The sequence below is a fragment of the Dermacentor silvarum genome, chromosome 8, assembly GCF_013339745.2.
Source record: "Dermacentor silvarum isolate Dsil-2018 chromosome 8, BIME_Dsil_1.4, whole genome shotgun sequence".
In the NCBI taxonomy this organism is placed as follows: domain Eukaryota; kingdom Metazoa; phylum Arthropoda; class Arachnida; order Ixodida; family Ixodidae; genus Dermacentor; species Dermacentor silvarum.
This window is the reverse complement of record NC_051161.1, coordinates 177,302,963-177,317,926: the sequence shown is the minus strand read 5'-3', so window position 1 is coordinate 177,317,926 and position 14,964 is coordinate 177,302,963. Positions and strand designations below refer to the sequence as shown.

The following is a 14,964-nucleotide window of genomic DNA, read 5'->3' as shown; positions in this document are numbered from 1 at the left end:
AAGGGTTGTCATCGTCAGTCGGCCATCTTGCTTGGGAGCGTGATGGTTTGTTCAAAGCTCATAGCATTCATAGCATCTAAAGTGTGCGGCGCAAATGTTGCTCTCCACAGAACTGAAGCAATATGCAAAGGCAGCGAGAGGCAGCTTTGTTCACCTGTGCTACAGGCCTCAGGCAGGAGCCATGAACTGGTAATACAAGCAGCAGATGTGCAGTGCCCTTGCAGGGTTCGCTTTTGTATGTTTGCTTACCAACAGGGTGTCTGATGATTACACCATAAAGAGAGGGTGTCGAATGTTCTCAGGAGCGGGAGATGTCCAGGAGTCGTCTGGGCCACCTGAAGCCGTGCTGCGCCTGGTGCGAGGACAACCACAAGGACCTGAGGCACGCCATAACTGTTGGCCACGTGCGCAAGGAGTTCTGCTCCGAGAACTGCTTGCACGAGTTCAAGCGTGTCTATCTCAAGGTAAGGTTGCTGCCTTGCAAGGGCCACATCACATAAATGTTTTGTACTTTGCACAGAAGGCTCTTGTGTGGCCGGTATGTGCACTTGAGTTGAAACTCTTCTTTATGAAGGAACTTTCTCACTCCTCAAAGTCTTGGGAAAGAGGGCAACCTTGGTTTCCCTTGGTCGCACAAGGCAATGGTGGTGTACATTCAACTGGTTCCATGTTTTCCTCCTAAGATTACCCAAAGGGAATCTGGTGCTGGTGTCTACTATGCGTGCTGGCAATGCATGTCGTAATGGAAGGGCCACTGAGATGTTGCTGCATGCTGCACCAAATTGTCGCTTTTTGTGTATTTTGCCTGTTGAACATGATTCAACCCGTTTATCTGCACAACAGGCTAAATAAATAAAGCTTAATGGCACCAAAACTGAATTGATGGGTACGGTCAACCAAGCACATTTTGGCTGGGATGGATGGCGTAGCAGTGTCAGCATGCTCGACTTTTGGAGGTTACACACAGGAGGGGAGGACATAAAGGGACTAGTGTACCAGCTGTATGGGTTCTACTCTAGAGTCACAACGAATCCTTGAAAGCTGAAAGGCAGTTTTTTTATAAGAATTGTCATGGCAACATATACAGTAGTATATGTTGCATTCCCGGGTGCTGTGTTTTCCCAGCTGTTACGTCGTTTTCGGCCGGTCCCGGCACAGCTCCCATAGAACCTATTGCATTGGGAACCTCGCTGTTGCGTTGTGAACTGCCACCCCGCGCCGGCCCAGCGGCCATTTTGACTTTTCATGTTGCTTGGCTTGGTTACTTGACGATGGCACTGGCTGCTCAAAGTGCCGGGGGTGACACTTATGACGTATTTTCGGTTTCCGCCAGCAAAAGTATAGCCCTTGAGATCCGTATTTGCTATCTAAAGATGGTGTTATGGTGTTGCTCTCAAGCTACCGGAGTTTTGGCAGTCGGACTCAGAACTCTGGTTTCTGAGCGTCGAGCCCCTCTTCCGACGACATCGAGTAACATCGCAAACAGCAAGGTATGACTACGTCATCGGTGCTTTACCACCTGCTGTCATCGCCATCGTAAGGGACATTCTGCGCTCTCCGCCTCCTGACACACCCTACGACACTCTTAAAACAGAGCTTATACGCTGGACAACTGAGTCGGAACAGCGTAGGCTGCAGCAGCTACTCACCGCGGAGGAGCTCGGTGACCAAAAGCCCACGGAGCTTCTGCGTCGCATTCGGCATCTGATTGGGGACCAGTCTGCTACATTGGATGCATCCATTCTACGGGAGCTCTTCCTACAGCGACTGCCACAGCAGGTGCGGATGATCTTGAGCGTGTCCTCCACAGAAACCCTCGACTCACTGGCACAGATGGCCGACAAAATTATGGATGTCGGCACCCCGGCCATATCTAGAATCGAGAGACGAGACTCTTCCCTCTTTGCGCCGGTCCGCGATGACCGCTTGGACCGTCTCGTTCAAGCTAACCAGGAGCTCAACCGTAAAGTGGACCAGCTGGCCGCTGAACTCAGCTCGCTCAAAGCAGACCACCGAGGCAGCGCGTCGCGACAGCGACACCAACGCCGCGACAGATCACCAAGTCTGGCTCGCAGCGTCTGCTGGTACCACCGCCGATACGGAGCACGTGCTTGTCAGTGCAATCAGCCATGCCAGTTTGCGGGAAACGCACGGGCCACGCACTGACGGCGGCCAGTGTTTCAGGCCCGACACACAGCCGCCTATTCCACGTCACTGATCGCGTCACGAAATTCTCGTACCTCATCGACACAGGTGCCGAAGTGTGTGTCGTTCCTCCTACGCTGGAGGACCGCCGCCACCGTCAGACCACGCCGCCTGTCACTGCTGTCAATGGTTCAACCATAAGGACCTTCGGACACAGGTCCGTTACGCTTGACATTGGCTTGAGACGCACGTTTCGATGGATTTTCTTAGTCGCTGATGTGCAGGTATGAATCATCAGTGCAGACTTTCTTTGGCAATTTAAGCTTGTGGTCGACCTACGACATAGCTGTCTCCTGGATTCTGAGACCCACCTAACAGTTTGTGGGGATGCGCGACTCTCGCACGTCACCTGATGTTGTTTTCCCCGCATAGCTCACGTTTCCTGTAGTCCGGCTTCTCCGTGTGGCTAAGCGCTGGAGGCGATCGTAGTGGTTGCGGCGCGTTGCGAGAGATGGTGCGAGTGTCGCGATGCTAGCGCCACCGAACGGCGGGGTGACTTGGGAGAAAAAGGTCGAAGGCGCTCTCTTGGGCTTGGGATCGGCGGCCAACGCGCACGAACGCTTCGCGCGACCGTCGCGCGAGGCTAAGAACAGGACACCGGCATGGACGAACACGGATCGTTCGAGCGCGCCACCGTTCGCGTGACTGTACACGTGAACGACTAGGCGATGGTGTCATAGCATGGGGCGAACGTATTCGCTCGCTATCGGGTCGCGGTGTGTCGGACTTCCTTGATTTGTCGCGCGCCCGTGTGAATGTTCTATTGGTTGTAATTCGGCTAGTGTGCATTAGTGTATGAAAGGGGCAATAAATGCCCTTTTGATTGTTTGCACTACTGTGTTGTCGTTCCCTTGTCCCAAGAGCATGTGTGAGACCCCACATCTGGCTGCCCAACGTGGGGCTCTTGGGGCATCGGACAATAATTTTAACAGTTTTGCTTAGTTCGAGATGTTTCAACCGAAGCATAGTCCTAGCGTGGATTTTGATCGCTAGTGTCGGCGGTGTGCTTTCTTGAGCGAGGCGACGGTTGCTGTAGCGTGTTTGAACTTTTCAACATGCTAAGCCTTTTTGCGAGTGTTTTGTTTGAGTACACGTCGGTATGAGAGCCACGTGGTGTGCATCCTGGGAGAGCTAGGCGTAGCGCCCACGGAGCATTGGCAAGCCTGAAGCGAGTGAGTACGGAAGCCTCGTGGGTGGTCCGAATTTCTTATGTAAATAGCTTCTTCTATATCTTTGACTTTGGAAGTCGCGGCTCAGGGAGCCGGGTGGCCGCGGGCCACGGGTGCAGCTACGGGCTGACTGGTATTGCGGCCTGGCACCGGGCGCTCCGACACCGTCTGGGATGGTGGGCGCCGTCAACTCGGATGCTGTGTGCACCGAGCGGGGTAGGACCACCTCACAGAGCTAACGTCTCCTCGCGGCTGCCAGTTGTGCCCATTTTGGGTGTTTTTTTTTGGGATGCCGGTTGTTGTCAGGGTAGTGACGCATTAGGCCTAAGGCTTTACGAAGCCACCTATCGCACGTGGAGGGACACAACCTGGTGGACCGTGGTGTTGAGGTGTCGCACATTGCTTCCCTCATTAGTTCGCCTCGCACGAATTGAAATTACTCGTTCGACTCAAGAAAGCAAGCTTTGTTCACATGAGCTTAGCATCTGAAATGCCACCCGAAATTTCGCTAGCCGAATTGAATATCGTACCACGTGGGCGATGCGTATGCCGAATTCCTCTCCCTTGCGCTACTTTAGTGTTTGTCGAGTGCGTTGAGTGTACGCAGCGTGAGCCGAGTCACCCCTGGTTTGCTGTCACCTGCACATCGTCTGCGCTGCTGCCCCGGCCTACGACTGAGCCACCCCTGGCAATGGAGATGCCTGTGGCCAGTTTGGCGCAGCGATTTCGGCGGCCGCCTGTGTCCGGCTCGCTACCCTCAGCGGCTGGGAAAAGAGTCGGCAGTCACCAACGGGGCTACTGCGGCTCTCGTCAGCAGGGCGCGTCGGCGTGAGCGACGCTTGCTCGTGCCGACTTCTGCGTCGCTGTTCCGGAGTCCTGGGCTGGAGTCGTGCCATCGAATCTGCAGACGTGGTGCTGTGACCAACGGACGCCAGCGGTGAACCCCAGAGACAATGTCGGCTCGCATGTTGTGGATAATGCGTGGGCATTTCCTCGGCGTGGCCACTGTCGCATGTACTAACTTTTGTTCGCGACGCGCGCGTTGATAGACCGTGTGACATGTTTCGCCGGAGTATGTGTAGTGATTTAAGGTTTGGGGGGGGGGGTGTGGAGATGCGCGACTCTTGCGCGTCCCCTGATGTTGTTTTCCCCGCATAGCTCGCGTCTCCTGTAGTCTGGCTTCTCCGCGTGGCTAAGCGCTGGAGGCGATCGTAGTGGTTGCGGCGCGTTGCGAGAGATGGCGCGAGTGTCGCAATGCTAGCGCCACCGAACGGCGTGGTGACTTGGGAGAAAAAGGTCGAAGGGTTTCTTGGGCTTGGGATCGGCGCCCAACGCGCACGAACGCTTCACGCGTGCGCCGTCGCGCGAGGCTAAGAGCAGGACACCGGTATGGACGAACACGGCTCGTTCGAGCGCGCCACCGTTCGCGTGACTGTACACGTGAACGACTAGGCGATGGTGTCATAGCATGGGGCGAACGTATTCGCTCGCTATCGGGTCGCGGTCAGTCGGACTTCCTTGATTTTTCGCGCGCCCGTGTGAATGTTCTATTGGTTGTAATTCGGCTAGTGTGCATTAGTGTATGAAAGGTGCAGTAAATGCCCTTTTGATTGTTTGCACTACTATGTTGTCGTTCCTTTGTACCAAGAGCACATGTGAGACCCCACAGCATACACAATCGCCTACATGACTTGAACTACCACGAAGGTTCTAGTGGACATTATTTTGCCGATGCACAACACTGACTCAAAGTCTGCAGACAGGTTCTTTGCTGGGCCGAATATTTCGTGCAGAATGAATTCAGGTTTGTCTGTAATGTGTCTGTCGGACACGTAAACAGTGTTGGAATGCCACAACTTAACATTGAGCGAGGTGTGAAAACATCTCTAATTTTATTGTGTAGTTTATCTTGCAAATGGTTGCTAAACACCACCACCATTGTTCATGGGCACCTATACAAGCTTGGCTTATAGAAGTCCAGCAGGGCGTGGGGTCCGCACGGTTCATACACCTCCTTGAAATATTTGAAAGCCCTTGAATTTGGAATGAAGCTCAAGGGACCCTTAGAACATCTTGAAAATGAACGTGCTCCTTGATTTCCTCGAAAACTTGGGTTGGTGCAACTTCTGGACATTCAAAGTACCAATGTCTGCATCAGCGCCATGCCGTGGACTATTCTTTTGTGGAATGAGCCTTAGAATGAGAGTATGTTCTCTTTTGAGAGTTTCGCTAAGCAGTTGCGTCTGGCATGTCCACAGCCACTGACGACGGGCTTTTAAATTGCCAATGCCATCGTGATGCTAGATGAGTCAGATCAATTTGTTGTTTTGCTAGTTGGTTTACATTGCAGCCATTTGGCTTTAATGGGACAAGTACATGTATCTTTGGGTGTAGCCTTTAATTGACATGGTCACAATAGAAAGTACGAATTCGTTCTAATAGGGATGGCCAACAGTGCGGTGTGCAATTTGTGCGTGTGCGACGAGACTCTCGAGCACCTTCTGTGTCACTGTCCATCTTTTGACACTCAACGACGTATTCTCCAAGCTAAACTCAACCAGTTAGATAACAGAACGCTCTCGGAAGATCCTTGGGCCATGGCCTACGCATTCTTGCATGCAAAAGGCCACAAAAGCCCTTCTGCAGTTCGTGAAGAATACTGGATTGTACGAACACTTGTCACAGCGGAGATCTTTCTGTGACTGTCTCTGCAAATGACTATTATTTTTCTATTCTCTCCTTATCTATTCTTCCTCTTTCCCCCTTCCCGAGTGTAGGGTAACCAACCGGGCACGTCCTTGGTTAATCTCCCTCCCTCTTCGTTTCTCTCTCTCGATATTGAAAAGCCACCTGAACAGCTTGAAGCGTGTGGGAAATTGAAGTTAAGAAGTAGGGGGGGATCTGAAATTGTTTGTGTATGACTGAAGTTTGTTTCAACCTCCTCGAATTTCGACCTTCAGCAACCTGGAAATTCCTGAATTTTGCATCGGATGTACGCACCCTGGATCAGCATATTGTTACCTGCTTGTGTTCTCTATATCCTGCTGCCAATAAAAAACCTGCCGTTGTTCTATCATCCTCACTGCTGAAGCAGTAGTGGTACATTCTCCAGGCAGTTCTTAACTCTTTCAGGGTTACATTTTCTGGGCAAATGTGCTCCCCCACGATCGAATTTGTTTTACTGCAGATCTGAATTCTTCAGTGTGTCCTATTTTGAAAAAGAAATAAGGAAATAATTTTTTAGGTACAGTAAAGTGAAAAAAACATTTGGCAGACGCACTTAAGACTCCTTACATGTGGGAATGCGAAAGCATTATACCGTTTGTAGACCTCGGAGCGTTGTGAACGCGCTCATTTTATACACATGGTGTGGTGCCTCCTCCTCCGCTTTGTCTGTGCCATCGCATGCCCAATGAAGCATGCACTAGGCCACATCTTTAGTCAGCTGGAACGTGATGCGTACGACGCATGCACGTGTACACCTTTAGTCAGCCAGAACCGTGGTGGCGCCAGGGAAGCGTGCTTGTCTCGCACCCCGGATGCCATGGTTCGATTCCCACCCAGACCGAAATTGACCAAATTTTCTTTTCAATGCCATAATTTACTTTGTTTACAGGAACCTCCCTGAGAAATTTGATGTCAATGCGAGCATATTTTGATGTGTTTTTACGGTAGAGTAGCCGTCTAAGTCAGTTGGTACAGTTTTTACTCTTTGCGCCGTCAGCCATTTTTGATACCATCTTTCGGTTACGCCGACCACGATGGATTTTCGCATAATTTGGATATAATGCTTTTGCATTAAAATGTTTTAATGTGTGTAATTCTTATTGCTGAATATGGATAAACTACCATAATAAATTTTTATAGATGTAACAATATTTGCACTACCGTATTTTCCGGTCTAAAAGTCACACCTTTCTGAAAGTTGCGCCCCCCTCAAAACGGCCATTTTTCCAGAAGAAAACGTATATAAGCTGCACTGGCGTATAAGACGGACCTGTTTGTTCGGTTAGTGATTTAAAAAAATTACTGCAACATTTCACTTGGTTAACGCTGGCCATGCGCAAGCATATGGGTGCCATTGTGATAGCTATATGGACACTACAGATGCATTTCTGCCGTCGTGGTCACCACGATGTTCCATCCATCGCGATGAATTCCAATTAAAGGGCGATAACATCGTCTCTGCGTGCCGTGTGCTGTATGTGTAAGTAAAAGCGTGCGAGGGTGAGCTGAATTGCGCACGAGGTAGGTGGGAAGGCAGCGCGGTAGGGAGAGGGGGTGGCTTGTACTGTGGTAGCAACTGCGTAGTTTGCGCAGCAGCATGAACCTTGCAAGTGATCTGCAGATGCCATGACTTCGGGGTCGCTCGACTCATGGTCGGCCTGCTGCTACTTGCGTTGCTGCTCCGTCCTTCTCACGCGGAGCTCAATCAAGAGAAGAACCCGGTAACTCCATAGCACGTACACAACCCATAGCAACTGCCAGAGGAGGTCAACCCAGTGCGCTTTGCTTGGCCATAGCATCGAATTCGATTTTGACTGCAGTTTTTCTGCGAAAGAAAAACGTATATAATTCACACCATTCTTTAACACGCACCGGCGAAAAATCCTGAAAAAAAAAAAGGCTGCTGAGCACGAGGTCGCGGGATCAAATCCCGGCTACAGCGACCGCATTTCGATGGGGGCGAAATGCAAAAACACCCATGTACTTAGATTTAGGTGCACATTAAAGAACCCCAGGGGGTCTAAATTTTCGGAGTCCCCCACTACGGCGTGCCTCATAATCAGATCGTGGTTTTGGCACATAAAAACCCCATAATTAAAAAAAAAAATACGGTACTTATTTTTGTGTTCTACAAAAGTTTGACACAACTAGGGCTGCTATTTTGAAACGTGTGAGGATTGAGGTATGTTGCAGCGTCTTTGTGTTGGCATTCTGTTGTCAGACTTGCGACGAATGTTGGTGGTGGCGCTACACTCATGATGGTTTTAGGGGGTGGCACTTCGCATGGCCGACCGCGGCGCTACGCTGACGTGTGGGAGATCTCTCCGGGACAGCACTGGGTATGCACACGCTTTCCTCTCGTCCGCTGACCCCTTTGTGTCTCGGACTTGAGCTTGTCCGTGTATGGCAAGCGCATACCTTGTGTTCATCCTTTCAGGATGCTAAGCTGAAGAGTGGTACCTAGTGCTCGCGCGTGGTCGTACTGCACTGAACCGCTCTTTTCGGAGGTCCAAGCAAACGGAGATTGCCCGAGCCCTCGTGAGTGGGTCCATTAAACCTTACAGTATTTACAATCCTCGCCTTTCGAAGAATCATCGATATCTGACTCTACATCTGAAGCCACCACAGCGCTGTGCACTTGGGTGTAGGAAGACTAGGCTCCGAGCCATGGGAGCATTGGTTAGGGCGAGAGCGAACAACGTACAGTTGAACCCGGATATATCGAACCCACATATAATCAAATATTGTGTATAACTAAAAGCAGTAAAATTCCATTGAAAACATTTCTATAAAATTTTTATTTACAGTGGAATCTCGATAATACGAATCTCACCGGTCACGAAAAATATTCGTATTAGCCGAAATTCGTATCATCGAAACACAATTAAAACTAGCTAAATTAAGGGGGGACGCGGGGATCAGATCGCGAGAAAGATCGATTTTTGAAAACCACGCGTTTTGGTATCTGCAACGCCTAATCTACGCTGCATCAAAATGGTTTGACTGAAAACGCACTGAAAGTGCCCGAAAAAGTTTAATTCGTCAGTGCGCAGGGCGAGAAAACAGCTTTAAATCGCGCAAAATCACCGCAGTTCACGGAGCCATATCTCGTATTTCCCATCACCAAGAGCCACCAGCTTGGTATCGTTCGAAAGCTAAAAGTTTCGCCGTTCCGCTTCTCAATTCGTCCGTCGTCGCCAACTTGTAAAAAACGCACAAACACCAAAGAAGCGCGTGTCTGCGATAGGTAGTCACACAGGGGCCCTCTGATAAAAGCGGTCCTCCGATTGGCTGCCGTGCTGAAAGGCGTCTCTCCATTGGTTGCTGCTATGGCAGGGGCACGATGGCAACCGCAGTTGTCTGCTTCGTAAACCACGCTGGCGTCTTCACTTGACTCACAGAATTCGGATTACTGAGAACTCCCAGGTTAGTGATGGATCGTCGCTCGTTGGCGAATAAACTTTGGACGAAGCACTCCTTCGGAATACGGACGCACAAGCCTTCTACGGCAAGAAAAATACGGCGATTAGCGGGAGAAGCGGAGGAGCACCCGACTGAACGAGCGCAACCTTGCACCGTGGATTACGTGCCACACTATCTTGCACCGTGTGACTCCAGTAGCGAAACCCACAATCGTCCTGTGCCATCAGCACTGATAACGCAGCCGACGGAAGACGCGCCAACGGAGGCTCCCGCGTCTCAGCGTACGGCCGCGCGAATCAGCTGAGATCGTATCTCGGTAGACATAGGTCGCTGCGACTAGGCAAAATGGCGCAAAAAAGAACGCGGCCCGAAGCACAGCAGCCACTCCGGCCGATGGCACGCGGAACAGGAGGAAAAGCACAAAAGCAACAAAAGCGCCACCGCTTCGAACTCTTGGCGCCCATTCGCGGCCTCCGCGCTGTCCGGCGTCGCGTCCGCGCCTCCGCACCAAAAGAGAAAGGGAGAAAGCGCGTGACTGCGCGCTGTTCTCTTTCGCGGCCGTCGGTGGGGCGGCATTTATTCGTATCAAAGGACGCGGGTCGAAAATCGATTCGTAGCAACCGTTTTCTAGCACGTTGCAAAGTAATGGGGCTCGGCCGGGACCGCAGACAAATTCGTATCATCCGGAAGTTCGTATTAGCCGTGATCGTATCATCGAGGTTCCACTGTATCTATATTTGATATATTGACATGTATACATGTTTATCTTTCGCCGATGGCCGCTTTCCACCGGCTAACAAATGTTAAACGTTATCGCTTGGCGCAGGACGCGCCTGTATCGGAAGTTTCTAGAATGTTATCGATGCTTCTTTCCGTTGCCTGTTTTCACCGACGCTTATGTTATCTGATTGTATGAGCGACGCGAATTGTCTAGAACTTTCTGGAAGACACGTGCGTACCAGGGATTATTCTGGAACCTTCGATGACTCAGGTATAAAAGCCAACGCGTTTCGCCGCTGATCAGATTTTCGACGACCGCCGACTGTGTTCGCCGATTTCGTTGTGCTTTGAGTGTAGCTTGCTTTTGTGGGCACAGGTTCCCCCAATAAAAAATCAGTTTCGTCATACACAGTTTTACGACTGTTTACTTCAGCGTCACTACTACGTGACAATATATATAAAATTATAAATGATAAAATTCGATATATCCAGGTTCAGTTGTAGCCGTGGGGCTTTTTTATAGTCGCATGTTGCGGGGAAATGCTAGCATGTTGCAGCAGCATGCTAGCATTTATTATAGTATTTTTCGCCCTTGGCACGGGGGACCTCTTTAATTCCCGTGCCAGCTTGGGACCGGGCATTTATGCAAGGTTGGGTGTTGCCGGAGACAATAAGCGATTTCCGTTAAGGGCAATACTGTGTTTTCTGATGTGCATAGCGCTCGGCAGCCTCCTTTTTGCAGCCTTAGCGCTCCTGCAGCGGCACGCTAGGGTATGCAAGATGACGGCTGATGCGGCCCTGTGACTCGCTGAGCCCAAACCCGCGGTGGGCGGTACTCCGGTGAGATACCAGACCCCTACAGACGTTCCGTTTCATTTTTCATATTTTTCATTTCCTTGGAGGTAAACAAACACTTGTCACAAGCAACAACAACAACAAAAAAACGTTTATGACATTTCCAAACCCATATGGGTACCTTGTTCACATATACATAAGAGGCTCGGCTGTGCCTGTATGAGGCAATGGATGATGCAATTAACTGGTGTACAGTGAAACCTCATTATAACGAAACGGAATATAATGGATATAGAAAAGAAGTGAAATTCTAATTGAAATTCACATAGAAGTCTATGCAATTTAAACTTCGTTTTAATGAAGTAAAATTGTCTTACCAATGAATAGACAAACTAAATTTGTCTCCGAAGCCAAAAAAGTTCACCACCCCTGCAGGCTTGGGGTTCAGCACACATTTGGCACAGAACACTCCTGTGTCCCTGCATTGAATACGCCGTTGAGCAGTGCAGATATTTCTCACCGTTGCATGTAGTTGCACATGAGCAGCAGCTCATTATCGCCATTGCACTGTTCTCCCTCACTGTGGCGCGCTTTCACAGGTGGGAGAACACCGAGATTGCTATCTCGGTGGCCATGCTTAGCGGTGCCCAACCTGTGCCTGACGCACCGCATAAAGGAAGAGAATTGCAATGGTGAGCCACTGCTTGCACATGGTGGTGCAGAACACCAATGCTTGTCTCTCTCACTGTGGTGTGCCTCTGGTGCAGCTAGGCATAGCCTGCGAGATCACATCAGCGCTAGTGCAATCTCGGAGGCCACGAATGCTTCAAAGTTCACACGGCGGAGCCACATGGGTGCGGCTTGTTAACCTTGGTCAGCTGCGCAGTTGGCACATCGGGGCCATATTCTGCTCGACCTCGATCAGCTGTTTTCTCCGACTGTGCCGCCATTTCACCGGTTTCTGAACTTTCACGATGCTATAGACGTGCCAAGGGGAAAGCAGGAAAAAAAGACATTGTCAGCTATCGCAAAAGCAGTCGCATCAGGTGCCAAGAAATCATGCGTTGCACACGCTTAAGATTCTTTTGCTCTTTTATTGAAATTTCATTGCATATGTGGTCGTGTAGTGGTTCCGCGGGCTGCTAAATAGAGGAGGCGCTCTTGGGTGAGCTGATCATTGAAGGTGATGCGGTGTTCAGGGCTGATCTTGCCGCCAAGATTGACACATTCTTTACAAGCTTTGCACCTTCTTGGTGCCAGCCAAAAGTGCTTAGTTTCATTTCAAATGCTGTGAGTGAATCTGCAGTGTTTAGTGAGACTGATAGTGATGAGATAACGCTGATGTGATAGCTCTATCTAGATAGGGATAGTGCTGACGTGCAGCTCATTTGCGTCTGTGGAGGGCAGTGGTGGGACCACTATGCGGCGTTCGTTGTAAAACATGAAATCGGCCCCAGTATGGAAGAGAAGCTATCCGGCGACCTAGGCTGAGCTCAGTGGATTGTAGTACAGCTTGAGCTGGTCAATGTGCACAGTGTCTTGCCCACGATGACGGAGATCGGATGATGGCAATATGGGTTTGACCACGTAATTAACTGGTGATATTTGCACAATTACGTGGTAAGGTTTGTGGTACTTTGGAAGGAGCTTGGACAAAAGGCCTGGAGCAGCAACAGGCGGGACTCAAAGCCATACGAGGGAGTCAATGGCGAAAGGGTGAGGAGGTGGTTTGAGGTCATGGTGCTTGTGGAGATTGGCGCCGGCACCATTGCACGGGCTTCACCCGCCGTCCCCCAAGCCTCTCCCGTTTGATCGCAACCGGTTTCAGTGGTGGCGCTCCACTCGCAACGGTTTGCGGTGGGGGTGGGGTGCTGACATCACGACGTGGCCACGTTCGTCTGCTGATTGCTTAGCGTGGCTCTCTTATCTCGGAGACCAGCACAGGGTACATACATGCTTTCCTCTCGTTCGCCTACACCTTTGTGACTAGGACTTGAGCTCGTGCACGGTGCCTTTGCCTGTGCAGGGAGCGTGTACCTTGTGTTGACCCTTTTCCTGACGCTAAGCTGAAGAGTGGTGCCTAGTGCTCGCGCGAGGTCGTACCACGCCAAGCCGCACTTGCCAAAGGCCCAAACCGAAGGAGATTGCCCGAGCTCTTGCGAGCTGGCCCATTGGTTATCGCCAGAGCAAGCAGCATTGCTGCCGGGTAACTTTTCCTAGTGACGTGTCCCAGCTGTCTTGCAGCGCACAGGCGACGCCTGTGCTCTCGCAGCAACGTGCTATAGACACCCGTGTCTATATTTCTGCCCTTGATGTGGGACCCCTTGGGATAGCATGTCGTCAAGACTTCTGTTGTTCTGTTGTTGTTTTTAAGCCATTTGTCTGTGGACGATTAGTGGTAGCGATGCGGTGACTAATTTGACATTCAGATAGGAGTGACTACACCACATCTGAGAGGAATATGCGGCCCCGATCACTCAGCAGTTCACGAGGTGCACCATGGCGGGGAACAGTGTTGTTTAGAATGAACGAGGCGACGCCTTTTGCTGGTGCAGCCGGTAAGGCGGCGGTTTCAGCATATCTTGTCAAATGATCTGTGGCGACAATCCATCGGTTACCAGCATCAGTAGATGGAAGAGGCCCGTATAAGTCAATGCTGACATGGTCAAATGGGTGAGCTGGGCAGGGAAGTGGCTGTTGGACAGGTGCGGTGGAGAGATGCGAGATACATTTGCGTCGTTGGCAGGCATTGCAGGAGTGTACATATTTGCGGATGAAGTTGTACATCCCTCGCAAATAGTATTGTAGACGAAGCCATGTGTCGGTCTTCGACACTCCTCCGTGACCACACTGGGGGTCGAAGTGAAAAGTGGAGCACAAATCTTTTCGAAGGTGGCGGGGCATGACTAAGAGCCCTCTGAGGCCTTCATTGCGGTAGTTGTGGTGGTATAAAATGCCCTTGCGGATGGCAAAGTCCTGCGCCTGTCGGCGTAATGCTCGCATTGCCGAAGCTGCTGGAGGGTGTGACAAAAAATATAATATCATGACGATCCATGGGTCTTTTGTTGCTCTGAAACCATGTCCAGGATGTAAAGTGGTGAGATATGGCTGTAGGTAGCTGAAGTAACTGGCAAGCGCAAGAGGGCATCGGCGTCAGAGTGTCTGCGTCCAGAGTGATAAACGACACGGATATCATGTTCCAGAATTCGGAGGGCCCACCAAGTGAGGGGGTCGATGGGTCTTTGAGGTTAGAAAACCAGCAAAGAGTGGGATGATCCTTCACCACGTCAAAGGGACGACTGTAGAGATATGGGCGAAATGTTTGAAGAGTCCATACAACTGCCAGGCACTTTTTTTTCTGTTAGAGTAATTAATTGGCCTCGGTTTTGTGAGGGCACGACAGGCATAAGCGACCAAGTATTCGGCATTAGTGTTACGTTGTGCCAGCATGGTACCAAGGCCGACACCGATGGCGTCCGTGTGAAGGTGCGCTTGGATCAAAATGGTGTAAGATTGGCGGAGACGTAAGTAGGCGGCGAAGAGTCGTAAACATATCATCAGAGGCTTCCGACCAAGTAGAAAGCTCATTGTCGCCTTGGAGAAGTTGGTTTAGGGGTACAATCACAGTAGTGAAATTGCGAACAAATTGTCAAAAATAGGAGCATAGTTCAATGAAGCTGCGTAGTGCTTGCAAGTTAGTTGGGCTTCGGGAATTCAGATACGGGGCGAAGTTTAGCAGTATCAGGAAGAATGCCTTCTTTGGAGACAACGTGGCCTAGTATTCCGGAGACAGGTCAAAACTTGATGTAAACGGCGAAGATGGGTCGGAAAATTGTCGGGATATGGGGGGGAATGCCAACGGCTCTCTGCCTCGACACACCGAGCCCCGCGGTTGGCGCATGCCTGCCCATCAACCGCGGTCCGG

At 50.7% G+C, this 14,964-nt stretch overlaps 1 protein-coding gene across 6 annotated transcripts in view; it reads left to right on the top strand.

The window, feature by feature from the left end:
• Positions 1–14,964, top strand: part of LOC119461871 (sex comb on midleg-like protein 2) — a 204,085-nt gene that overhangs the window by 19,140 nt on the left and 169,981 nt on the right. For 4 of the 6 annotated variants that reach the window (XM_037723242.2, XM_049672767.1, XM_049672769.1 and 1 more), the window contains one exon: positions 303–464. In XM_037723242.2, the coding sequence (XP_037579170.1) occupies positions 312–464 (153 nt within the window). In that variant the 5' untranslated portion in view covers positions 303–311. Of the gene's footprint in view, positions 1–302; positions 465–14,964 lie in introns of those variants that run through there. The other 2 variants (XM_049672770.1, XM_037723244.2) reach the window with 1 other exon arrangement.